We start from the raw sequence: 22,823 nt of genomic DNA, 5'->3' as shown, positions 1-22,823 counted from the left end.
CCACATCCACAACAATCCTTTTTTTTTGCTCCACATGTAGCATTTTACACACACGGTTGGAGGCATTATGCAGAGTCAATGATGCCACTGCTGGCGATTGCACAGAAGGTCATTGGCCGTTAAGGTACATTTAAGTCACTCTCACCTTAAGCCGATCTAGCCACAGTTCACCGGAGCTTAAAATCAGAGTTTATGACTTGCGTGTATTTACTGTAATAATACAGGTGGATCTGGATTGGTGCCACGCACACAGACTGATTTTCATCGTCCTTAGAGGTCAAGCTCAACCAGAGCCCTTCGGTGTTTTTAATTTACATATGCGTTGGCATTGTAAATGCATAGTTAGTCTCTTGAGCACTGACATTTTAGATTTTTCCTAATTTTCAGAGATTAACAAGTCATTACTTCACTTAGGCTCTGAGAGAAGGATACATCCTATAGTTAGTCTTTTTTTATTTCCCTGTTTCCTTTCTGCTCCCTTTTCTTTACTTTCAGATATGTTTTGTGAAAATGATCATTACATTGTAGGTTTTGATGTTTCTTTCAGACCAAATCGCTATAAATCTTCCTATCCCCTCTTTTTTTGACTCAGGATCCACAGTTGACAATCCTTGCTTTACAAACATACTTTATTAACCTTAACCTAACCAAACCTAACCTTAACCAACCTAACCCTCACCTAACCAAACCTGAACTCGTAACGTCTTACTCCTAACTAAAGTTCTGACTTCACTGGAGAACAAATAAATCCACAAGCTTCCTGCTACCCTTAAACTCTAACTCTAACTCTAACAACTTAACATACCCAAACCCTGTCTCCCTTGTCTGTGTTGTTGGATATCTCTTATATGAGCATTTTAAAAGGATGAAATGTTTTGCCAGATTTTCGAAGAACCTGCAAGTGATATATTTCTGGGACTGGAACATCCACGGAGAATCGAAAACCATGCAAAACATCCAAGCTCAACACTCAAACCTCCCCACTGCTGGAAGAACAAAGGAGCACTCTGTACCCAGAGCAGGAACAGTAGCCCTGAAACAGAAGCCGTTATAAATCATGTCTGTGGTTCCAACATTGCGGTGGCTTCCTTACTGCATAGTCTCGCCTCACACTTACCTTCTCTGTAGTGACCAGCTATGAAAGACAGAGGATAGTTTTTGTGTCTGTGATTCTAGCTCCCTGTAGTCACACTGGCACACAGGCCATGGCTGTAGTGTCAGCCACAACAGGCTGCATTAACCTTTGACCCCTGCGCGGTGTGCCGCAGGCCTGGGCGCTAAATAGGGCACCTCCGCTGGGCTGGCGCCGCCCTGGTGGCACTCTCAGGGGGTAGCCCAGGGCAGAACACTGTCAGTCTGCTGTTTTGACTCATCCAGAGAGGGAGCGAGATAGAAATACAGGAGAAAGAGGGAGCAAGAGTGGCACGGAAAAGAGGGGAAGAGCATTGAAGAGAAAGGGAAGGCGAAAGTGTGAGAGGAAAAAGAGCAAGGAAAAAAAGAGATTGCACGAGTAAAAAGGGACAACGACAGAAACTAAAAAGAATAGTAAGAGAGTAAGAAAGAAAGACTGGAGTTAGGTTGGCTCTCTTTTCCCACTCACGTCTCTGTTCCAGGGGGACCTACAGTACGTTAGGTAGCAGCTCAGAACCCCAGGAGAGCCACGCTACCCTCCCAATTAGGTGCCAAACCCAATGCTCATTACAGTTCCTATCCTCTGCCCAGCCTCTCTTCTACAGAGTGTGGGTAGTCTGGTAGGAGTAACAGAGCTGTCAACTGTTTGGCTTCCCACCCCAAGGTCATTTAGCTGGGAAAAGGCTTTACGTGATCTTAGCAGGCATGTCGACTTAAGGCCAATCCTATTTCGACTTGCCTTATCAGTGGGAATAGTGGCAATGATAAAACACACACGCCAAGACCCCAAGCTTCTCTCTGAACCCAGGCACTGCATTGTGTTCCCCCCTTAATATGGCTGAGGAGAAGAGAGGGAGAGGAGGAGATAAGGGACGAGAGTGTGCCCGCCATACTAACTCCCTGTTCCTTTGTGAGACCAGCAGTGGGAGGTCTTTCCAGTCCCAATGAATTTGAAATTTCGCTTGTCAAGATACTCTTAAACACAAAGATAATTATGGCCAATTAGCAAGGAACTGGTCGATTCACCAAACAAATAACTCCTGGCTCCTACTAATGTTAATCTTGAACTAAACTGTTGTCTTCTTCGTTTTGTATCTCTTCTTCCAGAGGGTACCCCCATCCGAGGTAAGACTTTAACTAACAACAAAACTGAACCTTAACCTCTAATCTAACCAGACTTAACCACCCCTATTCAAATGAAGTGACTAAACTGAGTGAGCTCCCTCTCCAAAGAAATCAAGCCTTTTTATATGTCCAGCTAACATTCATATTTTGTCCTTTGTGTCTTTGTCTATGTGTGTGTGTCTGTGTTTTTCCCTTTTTGTGTTTCATTCCATCCTTAGCGTATTTAATGTGTGTCTGTGTGTGTTCTGTGTTTGCTAACCCCTTCAATGTGAGAACTACCGATACAATTTCAATCTGGTGTTGGAGTTGGGGGGTTATTAGGGGTGGTTTGTTTGCTTTTGCCTCTGACATTTCAAACGTTTGGAGATGGCCGGGTGGATTTTTGGGAAGTATTTGTTGATCTTACCAGGCTAATGAATGCTGGGTAAACTGTACCCCCACCCCTCAGCCCTGATATCCTCTCCCGTTGCAGTGGCGGCCCGGGCGATGACCACATTACGTATGTTAATGTTCCGCCCCGCTGCCGCCTCCTTATGAGTCCTGGCAGGAGACGCTCCCGGAATGTCGGAGTAACTCGCATAAATTACGTTTGATTTCCATCCCCTGCTGCAGTGCGGCGCGGCTTAGGAACATGAAGTGGAGGAATAGGCACTGGGCATTTCTAAAATGGCTGTGGCCACTGCATTAAACAGCATACGAGATGCATTGTCCAAACCAAATGATAGGCTATAAGGGAGAGGATGTGACGGTTGAATGGAACACAGGAAATTGTGGGAAATTATTGCTACCATGGCTGCGGTGACTGATATGGAAGGTCAAAGTCCACATTGGATTATTCCTATACCCTCTGCCATTCTTGATCATCCAGCTGGGCCACACTTGACCCACTGCCTCCCAAAGGTTGATCTTTGTACTCTATTGTTTTAAAGTGATCTTAACTGTGTTTGAAATAAAATGGCTTCCTTTACAGGGGTAAGCAGGTAGGTAAACATCTCATTTCTCTGTCAGTATTTCACCTCATTCTTTGGGGGATTGGGCCAATAGTGGCAGGCAGGGATGGGTGTTATTATGATCAACAAGTTCATCTTTTTGTTTGAGGAGTGATACTAGTATTCATCAGTTAAAGATCTTTACCTATCTTTTTATTACCATACATGAGCGAGCCCATAGATAAACCAGCGAACAACCATATCCATAATGTCTGGCATAAAAAGGCGTGGGGAACAAAAGCGAGCGTGAATTATGAACTTTTCATTTGCACGATGAGATTAGCGATCCACAACGGACAGTTCCCTCACCATCGGAGCTCTACTGGAAGCTCCACTGCAGCCAGTCCCAGAGACCTGAACTGGGTTGGCGATGGCAGAAGGATAGAGGGAGCGGGTGTCTGTCCCCCCTATCCCAGATGATTTATAGGGACACAGGTGGTTTGTGGATGCATCAAAGCAAAAGGGCTGGTGGGAACTAGGCAGAACCAAAGGGAGTGGTAAGGGTGGGAAGGGGGATTGACTGTACCACCTGTTTTGAGATGTATGAAGTTGGGATCTCTGGATGCTAGCTCCACAGACACCAGTGTCCCTGTAAGCCACAACAGATGCTTATGATACATTGCGGCCACTTGTTTCTTGTTATTTACCCCTGTGTGCGCCCCGAAACTGTGACCAAACTACTGTTAGCACTATTGTCATGCAAGAGTGCCATAGCTGGCCTGAAGAAAAGCAGAGGACTCCCTACCTGCAGTTCATTACAGGTGTGATGAGAGCGTTACAAGCAGCCAGATGGATTGTGAAAACAATGGAGTCATGTCTCGGGGTCCTCACATCTAATGACCTTGGGGTGGCGATTGAGCGTGGTCCCAGTGACAGTGAGAGAGGGGGGACAACAGATTTGGACAGAGCTGTCACCTTTCCCTGCTCCTGTTTTCTCAAACAGACTGCTCTGTATCTCTCTCTCTCCAGCACCCTTTGATTTGGGAAAGCACCGTTGTCACTGTTCTTAAACACAGTTGGGAACCTGTTTTTTTCCCAATGGTGTGAATTGGTTGTTGTGTTCAAAGGTGTGGCTTTAAACAAATGCAGAGAGGATTATGCGAGAAAAGCAGATGAGAGAGAGAAGGGAGTTGAAAAAAGAAGAGGTGGAGAGTACCAGTGAAGAGTGAGAAGGGAGATGAGAAGAATTGGAAGAAGAAAAAAAAAAGGAGAACCCATGCAAGGAGAGATGAAAAATACAGATTTTCTCTCCTGCGCCACCCTCAGGCCTGGACAAGTTCTGCAGTGGCTGTTAAACCACAGCCAGCCATCTTGTTGATCTCCTAAACAAATCAATCAGGGCCTGCCAGCTCGCACTAATTGAATTACACAAATGGGACTGGGTGGGTACACATGGCCAAGCCTGCGCACGGAGGCAATGGGGTGGGCAGCCTGTGGCCGTGGGCACTTTCTGGAATTAATCATCTGTCTGTGCCAGACCCCTCCCCTACCTTACCCTCCCTCTCTTTCTCTTCCCCCCCATCTCTCTCTCCTTCGTCATCGCCACCCACTCCTAATAGCCTGGCGTGTATTTGTGTGGCGCACGCCTTGGCAGGCCTCTCATTATCACACCTGCCTTCCTCGACACTGCATCAGATCAGCCTACATCTGCTGTTAACCAGGGGAGCTAGATCTGTCATGGCTGCCTAAGACCACCATTGACAACATCTTCTCTGGTGATGATGATATGGTGGGGGTGAGGTGGTTGTCTGTTGGGAGTTGAGAGAGGGGAGTTGAGATAGACCTGTCTTGAAAGGGACGTCCTTGTGGATGAGCCTGGCTATTTGGGGTTATTTGGGAATAGGAGCCTCCCTCTTTTCTCTCTAGCCCCAAGGGCAATGTAATAGTATCGATATCACCATAGTTGTGGATATCTCATTGCCTCTAGATTTGACTAGCTGGCTCATTGAGAACTAGCTAGCTCAATGATAACTAGTCCAGCTGTGATGGACTATTCACTATTCACTGACTAATCAGCCATAAACATGGCCCATTAGATATGTGGTATGGCAAGCACATCCTTTTCCCTAACGAGATAAAATAAAATAGAAGCCTTTATTGTTGTCGTTATTGTTGTGCTTGTGATAAGACTTCACAGCTGGAGAGGGTTCGTGGCGTGCCGAATGTCCTGCGGAGAGAGAACTTTATTGACGTGTTTCGAGGGCCATTGTGCTAGTGTTGCTGTAAATTGCTGTTTATCTTAAAGACATACGGCGGGTCTCTATCTGTAAGCCCCCATTGTGTGGCCGTGTGGAGCTTTGTGCACATGGCCACTTGCTGGCGCAAGATAATTCTTTCGGTGTTATTTTCGTGCTGTTTTTTTTAAGACACAAACAAAATGACAAGCAACGCCAATGGCCGTGCACGTTCTGGAAAGCTACAGGCTGTCTGGGTGCTGCCAGGGAACTAGGAGTGGAATTATGCAAAATACATGGAAAATAGTCATACAAAAAAATGAAAGAGAAGGGGAAAGGAGAGAGGGGGTGAGTTGGTGGAGAGGATTCCGAGGAGGCGATGGGGTGGTTTCAAGAGAAGGAACATCAAAGACATTTTGTTTTGGATTCCAGCGTGTTAAAAGAGCTCTAGGGCCTGTTGTCTTTAAAGACGGTACCCTCAGTTGGCCAGGGACTGCTTGGTCAAAAATACAGAATTAGCTATGTATTAGATGAATAGGGGAGGCATAGAGAGAGAGAGAGAGAGAGAGAGAGTCTTGAGCACAGTGAATTAATTAATGCAAATGAGTTTGAACAGAAATTATAGCCATTGTATACAATAATTACGTTCTATGACACAGGCAGACACAATTCGAGCAGACATACACAACAGAAAGGGATACTAAATAAAGGATATGAAATCTGTAGCACCAATGCTACCGGAAACCATTAATTACATTGCCAGCTCTGTTCCAGGAAGCGATTTGACGATAAAGAGACTGACAGATCGAGGGAGAAAGTGACTTGAAATAGAATAAAATTGTGATTTTTTTTTTGCCTGCTCTTCCCAGCTTAAGAACTCTCTGTACTCCTGAGATGTGCTTTGAAAGAATGGCTGCAATTATGTAATGAACTCAGTGGGTACCCTAGAACCAGCTGATGGCTCTTAGAAAGGAGTTACCTAAAAGAGTGACGCACAGATAAAACACAAACACTCACTCAAAGTCGCTCCTTGATTGAAAAGCTCAATCCACAGGAGCCTCTCGTTGGTTTTAATTAGTGTATAATTAATTTGGCATTAATGTAGTCATCTTGAGATTCTCTCACTTTGAATCAGTGCGGTTTTACACAAACAATCAATAATCAGGTTTCCATCCAACTTTTTATGCAAGTAAACTACATGTTGGATAAAACACGACAGAACTGATGGAAAGTGCAAATCTGTCGGTAAAGTTTCCAAATGTCCTCAAAATCAAATATGCTACACAAGGTGGGATCTTTTTGTGTCTGTAAAGTTAATTATGGGAGAAATGGCATCGTAAGCGCTTTCATGCATAAATGTTTATATACATTTGGAGTTATGCGATGACATGTTTTGTAATCCTCCCACTATGACTCCCATAATAATCTCTTCATGTAGCCCAGGGATCATCAACTAGATTCGGCCCACGGGCCTCCATTTGGGGAACGCTGATGTAGGCTATACAGTGCCTTGCGAAAGTATTCGGCCCCCTTGAACTTTGCGACCTTTTGCCACATTTCAGGCTTCAAACATAAAGATATAAAACTGTATTTTTTTGTGAAGAATCAACAACAAGTGGGACACAATCATGAAGTGGAACGACATTTATTGGATATTTCAAACTTTTTTAACAAATCAAAAACGGAAAAATTGGGAGTGCAAAATTATTCAGCCCCCTTAAGTTAATACTTTGTAGCGCCACCTTTTGCTGCGATTACAGCAGTAAGTCGCTTGGGGTATGTCTCTATCAGTTTTGCACATCGAGAGACTGAAATTTTTTCCCATTCCTCCTTGCAAAACAGCTCGAGCTCAGTGAGGTTGGATGGAGAGCATTTGTGAACAGCAGTTTTCAGTTCTTTCCACAGATTCTCGATTGGATTCAGGTCTGGACTTTGACTTGGCCATTCTAACACCTGGATATGTTTATTTTTGAATCATTCCATTGTAGATTTTGCTTTATGTTTTGGATCATTGTCTTGTTGGAAGACAAATCTCCGTCCCAGTCTCAGGTCTTTTGCAGACTCCATCAGGTTTTCTTCCAGAATGGTCCTGTATTTGGCTCCATCCATCTTCCCATCAATTTTAACCATCTTCCCTGTCCCTGCTGAAGAAAAGCAGGCCCAAACCATGATGCTGCCACCACCATGTTTGACAGTGGGGATGATGTGTTCAGGGTGTTGAGCTGTGTTGCTTTTACGCCAAACATAACATTTTGCATTGTTGCCAAAAAGTTCAATTTTGGTTTCATCTGACCAGAGCACCTTCTTCCACATGTTTGGTGTGTCTCCCAGGTGGCTTGTGGCAAACTTTAAACAACACTTTTTATGGATATCTTTAAGAAATGGCTTTCTTCTTGCCACTCTTCCATAAAGGCCAGATTTGTGCAATATACGACTGATTGTTGTCATATGGACAGAGTCTCCCACCTCAGCTGTAGATCTCTGCAGTTCATCCAGAGTGATCATGGGCCTCTTGGCTGCATCTCTGATCAGTCTTCTCCTCGTATGAGCTGAAAGTTTAGAGGGACGGCCAGGTCTTGGTAGATTTGCAGTGGTCTGATACTCCTTCTATTTCAATATTATCGCTTGCCCAGTGCTCCTTGCGATGTGTAAAGCTTGGGAAATCTTTTTGTATCCAAATCCGGCTTTAAACTTCTTCACAACAGTATCTCGGACCTGCCTGGTGTGTTCCTTGTTCTTCATGATGCTCTCTGCGCTTTTAACGGACCTCTGAGACTATCACAGTGCAGGTGCATTTATACGGAGACTTGATTACACACAGGTGGATTGTATTTATCATCATTAGTCATTTAGGTCAACATTGGATCATTCAGAGGGAGTTTGCTGCACTGAAAGTAAAGGGGCTGAATAATTTTGCACGCCCAATTTTTCAGTTTTTGATTTGTTAAAAAAGTTTGAAATATACAATAAATGTCGTTCCACTTCATGATTGTGTCCCACTTGTTGTTGATTCTTCACAAAAAATACAGTTTTATATCTTTATGTTTGAAGCCTGAAATGTGGCAAAAGGTCGCAAAGTTCAAGGGGGCCGAATACTTTCGCAAGGCACTGTACCTGCACTGTATATGCGAGCTGTTAGCTAGAGCGCACTTGGCAATACCAGAGTGGGCACATTCGCTATATAACGCAACATTTTTGTGACAAAACCATCGTTAGAGTTGAAAATGCGATGGGAACCCATTAAACTTTTTTTGTTCGGTACATTTTTTTTGTTCGGTGTTTTTTTTTTGTTCGGCACATTTATTTTGTTCGGTACATTTTTTTTGTTCGGTACATTGCAATTTAACTGCAGGAGTTATTTTTTATGTGCACTACGTCATCGCGCACAAGTCAATTTGATGGAACACATCTCTGGTGCGAAAATGTGCATCTTGGTTTTATGTGATGGGAGAATGTTTGCTTGAAAATCTGTCGCCAATTGGATGGAAACCTAGGCGCCCGACATGAGTGTAATTGATTGTTTGCGTCTGCTAGGAAAAGGTTCAGAATAAATGTTTCAGTTGGCATCTGTAGGTATTGGTTAGAAACTGCGTTTAGTTCTATTCGTTTTTGGTTCAGGAACTCCAATAAATATAGAAACAGGTAAATAATAGCCCGTGTCATGGTGTTAAGGCATGCCCATGGCAAGAGGGGCCAACCAAAGATCTATGGTCACAGGAAGGGAGAGAAGGGCTTGCTCTCTTCGTAAACACCCAGGCCTTTTTGTTTATTTATCCCCAGCACTTTATGGAGGCATTAAAATGTCTGTCGCCGGGCCTTCAATCAGCTTAAAGATTTCAGAATTCAGCTCGGCCAACAGGAATTTCTGGAACTGTCTCTGCCCAGAGTCAGACTTCACATGGTTCTTATTCACTGGCCTCCCTGCCGTCCAACTGAGGAGGCCTCTCTGAACACGCTCCAGCCCACCTGCCGTGACTCTGGCACTCGCTGTGCCAACCGCACATCAAACAGATCCAAATCAGGTCCCCCACACACACAGCAAAAACACCACCTGCGTTCTTGCAGGTAGACGGTTTCAGTTTGCCGTATGTGTTCACCATGCCAGATAGGACTCCCCATTGGGGACGGGATGATCTGAAAGAGAGAAAATAAGAAAAAAAAGAGAGAAAATAAGAGAATTCTAAATGGGTCGAGTTTCAGAGTCTGTCTCTCTATTTTGCACAGACTCTTAGCTAGAGATCATACTGTACATGGAAATTGAGGCAGGCAGTCAGAGTAAAGATAGTAACATAACACAGTGCATTTGAAAAGTATTCAGACCCCTTGACTTTTTCCACATTTTGTTACGTTACAACCTTATTCTAAAATTGATTCAATCGTCATCAATCTACACACAATACCTCATAATGACAAAGCAAAAACAGTTTAGAATGTTTTGCTAATTTATACATTTTTGAAAATTGAGATCACATTTACATAAATATTCAGACCCTTTACTCAGTACATTGTTAAAGCACCTTTGGCAGCGATTACAGTCTTGAGTCTTCTTGGGTATGACGCTACAATCTTGGCACACCTGTATTTGGTGAGTTTTCCCCATTCTTTTCTGCAGATCATCTCAAGCTCTATCAGGTTGGATGGGGAGCGTCGCTGCACAGCTATTTTTCGGTCTCTCCAGAGATGTTAGATCGGGTTCAAGTCTGGGCTCTGGCTGGGCCATTCAAGGACATTCAGAGACTTGTCCCTAAGCCACTCCTGTGTTGTCTTGTTTGTGTGCTTAGGGTCGTTGTCCTGTTGGAAGATGAACATTTGCCCCAGTCTGAGGTCCTGAGCACTCTGGAGCAGGTTTTCATCAAGGACCTCTCTGTACTTTGCTCTGTTCATCATTCCCTCGTTCCTGACTAGTCTCCCAGTCCCTGCCACTGAAAAAGATCCCCACAGCATGATGCTGCCACCACCATGCTTCACCATAGAGATGGTGCCAGGTTTCCTTCAGACGTGACACTTGGCATTCAGGCCAAAGAGTTCAACCTTGGTTTCATCAGATCAGATCTTGTTTCTCATGGTCTGAGAGTCCTTTAGGTGCCTTTTGGCTAACTCCAAAAGGGCTGTCATGTCCCTTTTACTGAGGAGTTGCTTCCGTCTGGCCACTCTACCATAAAGGCCTGATTGGTGGAGTGCTGCAGAGGTGGTTGGCCTTCTGGAAGGGTCTCTCATCTCCACAGGGGAACTCTAGAGCTCTGTCAGTGTGACCATCGGGTTTATGGTCACCTCCCTGACCAAGGCCCTTCTAGCTCTAGTAAGATACTTAGTGGTTTCAAACTTCTTCCACTCTGTTCATGGGGACCTTCACTGCTGCAGACATTTTTTGTTACCCTTCACCCAGCTCTGTGCCTTCCTTAGACCTCATGGCTTATTTTTTGCTCTGACGTGCACTGTCAACTCTGGGACCTTATATAGACAGGCGTGTGCCTTACCAAATCATGTCCAATCAATTGAATTTACCACAGGAGGACTCCAAGTTGTAGAAACATCTCAAGGATGATCAATGGATACAGGATGCACCTGAGCTCAAATTTGATCCTCATATCAAAGGGCCTGAATAGTGATGTTAATAAGGTATTTCTGTTTTTTATGATATTAAAAACCTGATTTTGCTTTGTCTTTATGGGGTATTGTGTGTAAATCGATGAGGGGGAAAAAGTATTCAATCCATTTTAGAATAAGGCTGTAATGTAACAAATGAGGAAAAGGTGAAGGAGTCTGAATACTTTCCGAATGCACTGTATATGGTTTGTTATAAACTGGGTGTTTCGAGCCCTGAATACTGATTGGCTGACATGGGTATGACAAAACATATATTTTTACTGCTCTAATTACTTTGGTAGCTAGTTTATAATAGCAATAAGGCACCTCGGGGGTTTGTGGTATATCAAATCAAATCAAAATCAAATCAAATCCTCGGCATATGGTCAATATACCACGACTAAGGGCTGTATCCGGGCACTCCGCGTTGCGTCGTGCATAAGAACAGCCCTTGGCCGTGGTATATTGGCCATGTACCACACATCCTCGGGCGGTATTGCTTAATTATAGGGACCTATTTATACCCCAGTGTTAGGGGGATCTTAACATGTTAGCTTTCTGCAGTGGTATATCTGAATTACTTATTTTTTGAAGTGGTAGTGTATCTGACAAAGGAGCACAGGCACAGTGGCATATTGACGTGCCTTAGCTAAACGCTAACGAGCGCCAGTGCTGTTTGTCAGGGAGGCAGGGGCGGCAATCTGTCAGCAGGCCGAGCCAACCGAAGTCCTAATGATATCATCAGGAGCAGCCGTCATTGAGCGTTAACGAGGAATGATCTGACACCCATTGTTTCACCTCCTGTCTTCGATCTACTTCATTCTCCACACTGTTTACTTTGTTAGCTAGTGCTGGTCTTACTCGTCTGTAACCCATATTGAGACTTGCACATGGAGACTTGAACATGAACCTGGGGTTTGTTTGTCATCTCTACCTGGCAAGTTCTAAGGTTGAAGAAGGTGTCCCTGTAGCCACTGATGCGGACATACACAATTAATATCTCACTGTTAGCAATTATTCACTCTGTGGTGCTGCAGTGGGGATGGATATGCTGCACTAATTAGAGTGCTTTAGAGTTGCTCATTTTGGACATGAACTGATGAATCGTATGTCTGGAGATCTGCCCATGCCCCCCTCTCCCCCCACACACACACATACACACACACACTCCCTCAGTGAGTGCTATGTGAAGGGTGATCTGTCCATCCCCATTCAATCGCAACCTCTCAGCGTCTACGTCTTGTCTATCACGCCACTGGCACCACTGGCACTCATGGGTGTTTGAGGAGAAAAACATGTACAAGGATCTTTTCCGTACACATTTAACAGCAAATTTAGTTTGACTTATTCAGTTCACCAATTTAATTATTTCATTTTTTTGTGGGTTAGTGAGGCTAGTGGAAGGCAGTATGCATTAGTGTTAAGGAGAGAACCATTTTCAACCAAACGGGCTTGAGAAAGTTACGAGGGATACTTTCCATTGAGAAGGTTTCTGACTCTCCTGCCATTGTGGATTTACTAATAATTTTCTCCTCCTCCCTCTTCTTCTCTCTCTCTTTCTCTCTCTTTGTCGGGTGTTTGTCTTTCCCAGGTGCCCTGCAGATTGAGAACAGCGAGGAGACGGACCAGGGGAAGTACGAGTGCGTGGCGTCTAACGTGGAAGGCGTGCGCTACTCATCCCCTGCTAACCTATATGTGCGAGGTAGGGTGCAACAAGGTGCCGGAGGCCAGAACACCTTCTACTACTTTGACGGAAATGGCTGCCAGAAGGCAGCTCAGTCTAAGTGCACTAGGAAGTCACATTTTAAGAAATCGTGACCAAGGGGGACAATACAATTTCTTAACTTTGAATGGGGCACTATTGTGTATCATACAGTATTTGCAAGGAAAAATCTGATTTATTTACATAATCCTTGTGGCATTGATACTAGTATTGTTCCTCATAAATGCTCATTTAACTTGCAGTGAAGAGTGTTGAACTGTATCCCACCATCTAACCCTTCCTGTTATAGTGCTCAATTCAAATTGGTGTATTTTAATCTTGATATGCTCCCTTTCTGAAAGCCACAAATACCCTAAAGAGGCAGATATACAAAATGTAAGCTTTTATGATGACAACGTATGTGGTCAGTAATTATTCAAGTAAGTGGGCGATAGTTGTAGTAGGCTTTTAAATCTGTTTACTGTAAAATGCCCATGTCATTCTCTAAGTTAATGGTCTTAAAGTGAGTGTCCAAGGAATGTTTCTGAATCGATTTTAAGTCACAGGAATATGACGGTAAGTCTGATTTTGATTGGGTGGCAAAGCCTACTGCAAACCAATCAACATTTTTAACCCCATTCTTCCTTTCAGATTGGGAAAAAGGTTTGAACTGCTGTACAATAAACTAAGGCAATGCCTACAGCACCACTAAAGTATAAACATCCATTGCTAGTATTACGACATTACTATTTTGGGGTTTTGTCTTAAAATATGTCATGTAGCTGCTATATTCTGAAATTGTGAAAATATGAAGAACAATCCATCTGAGTAAACGTTTCATTTTCTTACAAAGCAGGCGATGAAGACAAAAGTGACTCCCTACCACTAATGCTAAACGATAATGAATCCCTTGTGAGGCAGCTTTAATAAATTGAGGCAGATGCATTTTTAGGCATGTATTATTTAGTTTGTGCATATTTAAAAAAAAAAAAAAAAAATTTTTTTTAAAGATGCCTCACATATCTGCTCAGTTTGTACCCGCTGTGTACCAAATAACTTTGTTCCCACTAAATAATTCACGCCTCTTACATGATAAAATGGGTCAGGGAGCTGCCTTTTCATTATTGCCGTCATTATCATGCCCTCGGAAGGAGCTGCTTACCAGGGAGTTAAAAGTCCTAGTGCAATAATGCCGTTCCTCTAGTAGAGCTACACCTCCAGTTCCCGTTCACATATAGACTATGTGATGCTGTGGCACTCCGAGTCAAGCAGTTGACCTCTACGCTTATGTCCTGTGTGACAGAGTAAAAGGCAATCTAAGCGAAGAGCCCCATCGACGTAAGAAACAGAAAACAATTGGCAGCATTTTGTCATCTTAGAATCTGAATGCAAAGAGTTCTGTAGTCAAAATATATATCATTTCCTCAGACCAAGTTTAGACCAAGTTTAGTTCCAGTAAATGGTGCAATCCCCAGGATGGTGTCTACATATGATCTGTATCCAGTGGCACAAGTTATGCCTAGATTGTGTCGATTGTCTCTTTTTGGTTTTAATTTGTCATTCAATTCTAAAAATTTGATGTTGACTAGTATGTTTTGTTCACAAATCAAATTGCACTTAAAATTAGCAGCTCCAGTAGGGATCAAACCTCAAATGGACATTACCCTGCAGTAGTATACAGTACTTGATTATAAGACTGTAGCCACAGACCATCCAAAAATCAAGCCATTGTCAAAATGTCACTTTTTGGCTTGCTCATAACCACCTGGTTGAAGTAAATATCTTAATACTGTAGCTGCTAATTTGAACTCAAACTGTGTCCTTCTATTGGTTATTTTCTTTTTTACTTTGGGTTGTTTTTTTAATTTTCTCTTTATTTTGTTTCGTTCTCTAATGAAAGCAAATTCGGCCACCATGGGAGCTCTCTAGGTGGCTAAGGAGCTTGTGAATTTTGATAATGATGATACGCTTGATTTTACTCCAGTGGCGGCCCATTTTTCCTAACAGACGACAGTGCGGCCACTGGGGTGAATCTGATTGTTTTGGGTTAAAGCTTATTTAAGGGGCCAGGCAAGTTTCTTAAAGACGGATGTCACTGATAGCAGAGACAGAGAGCCGAGGGAAAACCTAAAACTAGAAATGTAGCTGCAGCTAAACGCCTTGAGGTGGCTTTTTTTACTCTCTCTGTGTTTCCCCTATTTTTCTCTTCTCCTCATGTCATTGTGTTCTGCATCAACCCCTTTACATCCCTCAGAGCTTCGAGAAGGTTGGTGTGTTTTTTCTTTTTTACTTTTTTTACCCACATAAAAAAACATGTTGAACACTATATTTATCTATTACAAAGCTCGATTCATTACTAATTTGATGAAATCCTAAACAATTTGTATCAAAAATGCTAAATACTTATGAAGGGCAATTTTCTTTATTCTTTAGTCAAAAGAAGAAATGATTCAAAGAAACCCGCTTAGTTCGGGTTTTGTTTCCTTACTTTTAAGTTTGCATTGTGGGGCCTTTTCTCGTTTGCATCCTTTGGTATTGCTTCTGCTCTGAAAGCTTTCTTGCACGTGTTTCTCATGGAAACCCAGCACTTGGAAATAACAGGGCCTGATGCATGATGGGAGAATGTAACTACGCTTGCATGCCTGAACAGAATTCCTTTGGGCATTTTCTTTTCTTTCTGCATTCTTTCCTGTGTTTTTTTTTTGTCAATTTGTTTCTCTCTACTTCTTCTGTTACCCACCCACTGTTTACCTAATTGAGACCTTAGTTGGCTTCTTCTTTTAGTTAGTCCTTTTGTATAGTGGTGTTAGTGTCGTGTTTGTCCCTTAGTTTTGTTCTGTTTTTTAAAACTTTCCTTTCCTTAAAATGTATGTTATTCGTGGTTCTTTTGTTTGTGGTTGTTAGTTTTTTACCTCAGTAAAGCTGCTGCTTCTTGAGTCCCTACACAAATTTTAATGCTAGATCAAATAATATGTGTGTATACAGCCAGTGTTCCTGTCATCGTGTTTAAAGTAATCCATTATGAATTCATCAACCCTGATTGGTCTAGATTGGGTTGAGTGGAGATTTAGCATTTTACAGTATCAAGAAGATCAATATCAATATAATGACTCCTGCACGAGTGCAGGGTTATTTTTTATTTTCCAATGGCGGCAATCAGACACGATTGGTCCGTTGGCTGACTGTCGTTGTCCTTCAGCAGTCGGCAGACTCAATCAAACTCCGCTTTGTTATTAATTCAGTTGCCTTTTCGACTCTGCATGTCTGGATTGATTTTCGGGCGGGTAACGAAGGTTCTCAAATTGGACAAAAACAAATACGGAGCGTTTTTTTGTTTGTTGTTGATGCGTTTGCTTTAAACCCCGGTCTAATGGTGAGGAGAAGGGCCCCAAATGAATTGCAGACCAATGCGAGCACCATTCGTTCACTGCTTCTAAATTGAGTGTCTTGTATCTAGCGTTCCATCAGCTTTCGAAGGAGTTTTCAGCATAATGTGTTACTGTTGGTGTGTGCTAGTTTTGGAGCAGCAGATATTGAGCTGAATCAGAGCCAGATCTGTATTAAATCTCATGTCACCCACTGCAGTAAACTTGCACGGCTCCAGAGCGCTTGTGAATACATGACATAGATTTTGGGCAAAAGCCAGGTTGTTGGGCGACGGAATTACATGAGGTTCAACAAGCTTGTTCTATCAGGCAGAAATCACGCATTCAGGCAGAAAAGATCGCAGACTTGCTCACGACTTCCCGTATCTAACTCCTCTGAGAGCTATGATAATTTCTCTCTCTTTTATTTCTCTCTCTTTATGGATCTCCTGAGGATTAGGTCCAAGAATATGAGCTCTGTATATTGGTAAAAGTGGCCCTGCTCTGGGTCTGCGAAAGCATGTCCAGAGCCGTGTTGCGTTCCCAACTGCGACAAAATAGTCCCTTTTTAAAATTGACGCCGAGTGGAGAGCTGCACTCTCCCCTTGGGCATGAGTGCCCATGTGGGACGAGCATGTAGGCTGCCTAAGAGAGACACAGGTTCACCCCTTTGCCTGTACCCTCGCCAACGCAAAAGCGGAAGACTAAATAATGAAACACATCGCCCCCTGCCGTGTCTCCATGGACTTGGTTATTGGCTTTAGTTCTTAGTTTTGTAGTTGTATTCACCCGTGGACCTGGTCCTGCACTACCTTAATGGCACACTGTAACATATCCTAACCCCAATATGGGCAGTGGAGCCACCAAGTTGCAGTTGAGGGTTAATGACATCTCACAATAGTCGACCCACACACTGCTCTGCTGCTGCTCTCAACATGTGTGGTCTCTTTTGTGTCTCCTTGCCTGTGTCTTGCTTTAGACTCAACTAAGCCAATGCCCCCTTTGAAATCCTCCGTCTTAACGCCGTTCAGCGAGACAGTTCATTAGGCAAATGTACATAATCATCTCTTTTGAGCCCTCACTCGTCGCCGACACAAATGAGGGGGTTTGTCGGCTCCCACTGTACCTTGCACCAATTAATGATAAAAAAGACACTCTATTAGCAAATGTACCAATTGAAGCCTTGCATACCGCAGACTTGATATCCTCCCATTATTGTCCTCCAACAATAGAGTCCTTAAAACATGACATGATCCCAACGAAGGAAACTTAACAAGTGAGGCCAGGAGACTTGGGCAACGATTACATTTCGGTAGATTTTTTTTGCAGACCTATATTGATATATATATATATATTATTGTAGTAGGTCTGTAATTAGTGTCTGGAGAAATATAATAAAGACTTTATCCACATTGTCATTGATGCAGGAAGACTGTGCTGTGATGAATGCATGTGAATGTTTGCACCCCTACTATGATGCCTGCCTTGTTTTGAATGCGCTTGCATGTCCTGCTGTGCATTTGTGTGTAACTGTTGGGAAAGAAAGCTAGATTACACCTTATTTTCTCGCTGGCCAAAGTGGAAGCCAGCCATTGCTAAGTAGATGTTTGTTTGAAGGAGTCCTGGAGATGACAGGCCCCCTCAAAACCGCACATATCTGTATCCTTGGAGCCCTGTATGAATTAAGAAATTCATATTTTTTGGGGGTCACAAAACAGGGATCAATTTACTCTCAATCTGGACCAAATGTTTATACATTTTACAATCTGACTAATTCACCACAAAGCTGAGACATATCTGCAGTATCGTTTGGCTGCTTGTCTGCCTGTAAGACGATGGAAAAACGAGGCAATATACAATCTTCTGAGCCTACTGTTTGCTATTATCAGATATCCAGCCAGGATTTCTGTCAGTATTCCTTATGTGATAATATCCATTTTGATGAGCCACCCATAGAGACTATTTAGCATTGCCACAGCCAAGGTGTGTTAATATGAGCGGCCCCTGTGGTTTCTATGTAAATGTGCTCGGCCTCACTCCATGAGTGTAACCAAAGGATCTCCATATCATGCCTGTGTCCTCAGGCACCAAGAGGGTGTAATCTCAGCTTCAAGGTGACACTAAAGGCTGCACATTATTTTGGCTTACCCCTTCATTTTGGGGCAGGACAGACTGCCTCACCAAAATGGCCGATAATGTCCGCCTTCTTCTGACCTCTGTTTTGGCACTGAACTCCTTCCACGTACCGCCCACTTGGAGTTACCGCAGTACTCTGGCGTTCTCTCTTGACTGCTTCTCCACCTTCGTCCACTGTATGACCTTTGAGTTGTCTTTCTCTCCACATTGGGGCTTTAAATAGGATTATATACTTGTTACTGAGTCAAAATGAGTGGTCTATTATTCTCTCCATTCTATATCGGCCGGTTGGGCTCCTGGTCTTTGTGAATGAGGAGACGTGTCAATGCAATTGGGATTCTTTTTAAGCTGGGTTTGCGTTTCTAAAGGGTAGCATCGCAAAGAAAGAGCAGCACTCACCACATCTTGTCTGCTCGGCCGATCTCACAGAGCCAGGTGCAATGATAAATACATGTACTCCACTCTATCCCTTAATTATCTCGTATACAGTACGATATCAAGGTAATGGTAGTGGGTGAGGCATTGGCTAGAGATACAAATGTCGACCAGTAACGGCATACTGGGGGCCCAGCTCCCAATTCCTCTGCCACGGTCACCCTACCCATCTCAAGTTGAATAGGACTTAACGAAGCTGCGTTTATTGTCAACTAATGATGCTCTGTTTAAACAGATATTCTGGAGACATTCCGAGGGTAGAATTGTTCAGAATTCATCAGAGGCTACATAAATGCATAGGGTTAGAGGTTAGATGACTGCTCCTTTGACGCATGCTTGAAAGATTTTAATTGAGGTTGGTATACCCTTTTTTCCAGGGGGGAGATTTATGTTACAGAAAACAGTAGGGCCTTCGAAGTGCAGGTAGCCAAAGGTGAAGGGTTAGATCTTTTTCCTCTGTTAAAGCCTCATTCACTCAACCACCAACGCTCCCGGTCCATTGGCTGACCCTCGCCCCAAGGGAGAGAACAGCACCGTCAAAACCAATACGGGTATTCTCTTATTCGAATGTCCATACAAATCATCCTGATTGGACTTCCCTTAAAATTAGACTTCTTTGATATTCATGTGTTTGGAATTTGATCTATGTAAGTCAAATATAAAAGTGTCCGTAAGTCCTCTATTTGCCTGCCCCCCCCCCTCAAAACACAAGTTCCAAAACATCCAATGGTCTTGATACAGAGCCTTGAGGAATACACATGCATACTGTGATATTGTGTATGCTATTAAGACTGGTTTTGTGGATTTTAAGTTGGATTTCCTTTCTTTGATTTTGTGTGTATGTGTCCCCACACCATGCTAGATTGGGAATGGCATGCTTGGATGGGCTTGGTTGACATGGTTGGACTGTACTGGTTCTCTTGTGTCGGACCTGGTGGATGGAAGGATGCCTGACTGTTGTCTGTTACTCATGCCATATTCACAACCATGCATGTCCGTGTGAGGAATGGGTTGCCCTTTCACCTTTGTTCTTCAATAAGCACTTTTTGGGGAGGGATTAGAATAAGGCTATGGCCTTTTTGGTTGAATACTTTACTCGAAGTGCGCTACAAAATGGCTGCCATAAGAGTGACATCATACCTACCATAACAGGACAGGACAGGGATCATGACAAAAATGCTAAGAGATATGACCTTGTTCTGACATGTCTGATTGTTGTAACATCTGAAAGATGTTGAAACTACACTCTCCTGCCTATTAACGAAGTTATATTCGTTGATATAAATGGAGGGTTGATTCAGTCATGACCTGTTATGAAATAAATTATGTCATGCCACCGTTTTACTAGCATTGTGATTGTCACTTCCTGTTGAATATGGTGCCTACGTTCTTTTCGTTTTTTGGAAATAGGAGCCAATTTTGGATATAATTGTGTTTATCTCAAATGTGTCTAAAAAGTTCAAAGGTGTTATGGTTTATTTGGTGTCTTTTTGACATGATGCAATTTGAGTTACCATTATACTAAAAGTAAACACAAATGTATTTTACATAATGTTATCTTAAAAGGAAATGTGTAGGAACCACAAGCTAACTTACTTCTACTTCATCGGAATAGAGCCTCAAGGTTGGATTGTGACATTCTGAGGTAGTAACTGGAACAATTGACATTGTCAGTGAATTAGAGGTATTTTGTAAGGGACTCCAGGAGAGCAGTGGTGTGGGTGTATAAGATAATATGATTATCGGCCATTGGGGACCATAGAAGGTCACCATTCATCTTCAACTCTATCAGAACAAGTCATGTGAATAAATGCTTTATTAGTCATTTTACACATACAGTCAAAGGCGATACGCCTCCATGATTCTGTGACCAATCAATTTTGGTTGTATTCTGTAGTTCAGATTCTAGTTTTAAAAAAGTAGTAGAGATGAACATTTCTTGGATGTCTCTTTGTGCACAAGCTTGGTTTATGTATAATAGATCCCAGCCCAGAGTTACTTTATTGATATGCACACTCGGTAGTGTACACAAACGGGTAAATCATTTTAGAAGGAGTATGCTGTAAGCTGATTGGTGCTCTCCCTCGTGGAAAAACAACCAAGGCTATCCAATATTACTATTGAATGAATCCCATTTGGATCGACACGACACGGTGTGTTTGAAATGCCATTTTTCCTCTATGTCCCATCTTCCCCCCCTAACCTTTAGTGCACCCCTGGTTTTGTTGGCAACAAGCTGGGGGATGGGGGGGGCAGTTGAATCTCTGATTTGAAGCCCCAGTGTGTGAGACCTTGAACCCACTTTGAGCAATGTTTTTGTTTACTTTGGCCAGAATCACAGTCTCCTTACTCTATCCCACTTCCGCCCCTCTCCCCTCCTACCTTCCTCTACCCTCTTCCCCTCCCTCTGCGTACAGTACGTCCTTGTGCCCATCAGTGTCTTGTCTTTCTGTCCCTTCAGTCTGCTGCCTTGCTGCTTGGGTCTGTTCCGTTCTGCCTCGTGTCCCGTCTCTTTGTCCTCTCTGTCTGTCTGTCTGTCTGTCTTGTCTGTCTCAAAGTCTGAGTCTCACCCCTTACATATTCACATCATTTTTTTTTTTTTACGTCTCTCTCTCTCTCTCGACCTGAGTTCCAAAGCCTCATACACAGTGTGTCTGTCACGCACACAAATAGGCACATGCATACACATAGCATTACATCACACATATCGCAAACATCGCACGCATGTAGATATACTATGCATGCTCACATAAACCCAAACTATTACCCAACTCAACCCTCTCCCCTCTCTCAATCCCATGATCAACATCCTCTGACCATTCAACCCACAGCCAATTCTCTCCCATCCTAGACGTCCATTGTACTGTACCTTTCTCCAGCTCTTCCTCTACCTTCTGTCGGTTTGTTTCTCGACTTCTTTTACTATCTGTGATAGTTCCGCTCTAGCTACAACTACTACAGCTATCTCTTTATGTCCTCTTATAAACACACTACCTGTTCTTCTCTATACTTATTTTGTGTTACTTCTGCCAGGACTGCGATGTGACAATGTGCCAACTGTCACATTAGGTCACATTGGCAAAAAAAAAAGAGGAGCTTACACAGCATTGAAGTGGGTTTCCCCCTCCCTCCTCCCACCCCTCCCTTCTCTCTTTTTGTCTCTCTCTCTCTGTCTCTATTCCTTGCGCGCTTTATCCTATATCTGATATTTCTCTTTTCCTCTCCAATCGTCTTTGTCTGGGCATGCTAGCGAACCTTAAGTTATATTCCTCGATGCATTTTATCTCAATTTTATATCTGGTTTTGTTACTTATCATTTAATCCTTGGTTTACCTCAGTCTATTATGCATGCTGTCTGTGGGACTGATAGTTGCATCTATCAATGGAACCGTGTCAGATCTTAAAAAGGCTTTGTCCAGTGGATCTACCCTAAAACACAAAAATCTGATTAAAGTTTCTCATCATTAGCCATAGCTAGCAGGTACCATTAGGACTAAGAGCACGAGCCTGTTTATCAATCAGGTGCATGAGGCCCCAACTCGAACCACAGAATAAATACAATGGGAGAAATGTCTTAGGGACGATCTCAATTGCATACTCCTCGCATACTCTCTCCTCTTTCCTTGTCTCCTTCTCAAAACCCATTGGAGGAGAAGGTCAGCGTGGAGAGAGCTCTGGCTTTCTCATCCTATGGGTTTTGAGAGGGAGACAAGGAGAGAGGACGAGAGGAGTAAGCAATTGAGATCTTCCTTTATTCTTCCTTTGTCGTGGGAGGGCCTATAATGGCCAACTTCCTGGTTTGCTGTGAGTGGCTGTGAGGACAGGAAGTTCCTGTTTACTGTATGGCATCGATCATACAGTACTCCCTCAAATATTATACTCTGTCTTCACGGGTGTTAACTCCACGTTTGTAGATGCATATTCTGTCAGTAGTTCAGTTTTCAAAGATGAGAAACTCATAATAGATTTTTGTGTCTTTAATTGTGCCGTGATGGGTCAAATTTTGGTAAATGGAACCTTGTTGCTATGAATCGTTGCTTTAATGTCAATCTATATTGTTGTTGAAGCAGTTCTTGCTAGTTTAGTATTTTTTTGTTACTTTGGAAAGTATGTCTTAGAAAAACGTACTAGATTTAGTTGATTTAGTTGTCATGCACCGTGTTGATCTCTGTTGATGTAA

At 43.0% G+C, this 22,823-nt stretch overlaps 1 protein-coding gene across 25 annotated transcripts in view; it reads left to right on the top strand.

The window, feature by feature from the left end:
- Positions 1-22,823, top strand: part of LOC112250622 (receptor-type tyrosine-protein phosphatase S-like) — a 271,665-nt gene that overhangs the window by 166,372 nt on the left and 82,470 nt on the right. For 15 of the 25 annotated variants that reach the window (XM_042321927.1, XM_042321928.1, XM_042321926.1 and 12 more), the window contains 3 exons: positions 2,239-2,256; positions 12,597-12,707; positions 14,962-14,973. In XM_042321927.1, the coding sequence (XP_042177861.1) occupies positions 2,239-2,256; positions 12,597-12,707; positions 14,962-14,973 (141 nt within the window). The remainder of the gene's footprint in view (positions 1-2,238; positions 2,257-12,596; positions 12,708-14,961; positions 14,974-22,823) is intronic. The other 10 variants (XM_042321935.1, XM_042321947.1, XM_042321945.1 and 7 more) reach the window with 3 other exon arrangements.

Source organism: Oncorhynchus tshawytscha, linkage group LG05 (genome assembly GCF_018296145.1).
Source record: "Oncorhynchus tshawytscha isolate Ot180627B linkage group LG05, Otsh_v2.0, whole genome shotgun sequence".
NCBI lineage: Eukaryota > Metazoa > Chordata > Actinopteri > Salmoniformes > Salmonidae > Oncorhynchus > Oncorhynchus tshawytscha.
The sequence above is the reverse complement of the archived record's forward strand: the minus strand, read 5'-3'. Positions and strand labels throughout refer to the sequence as shown.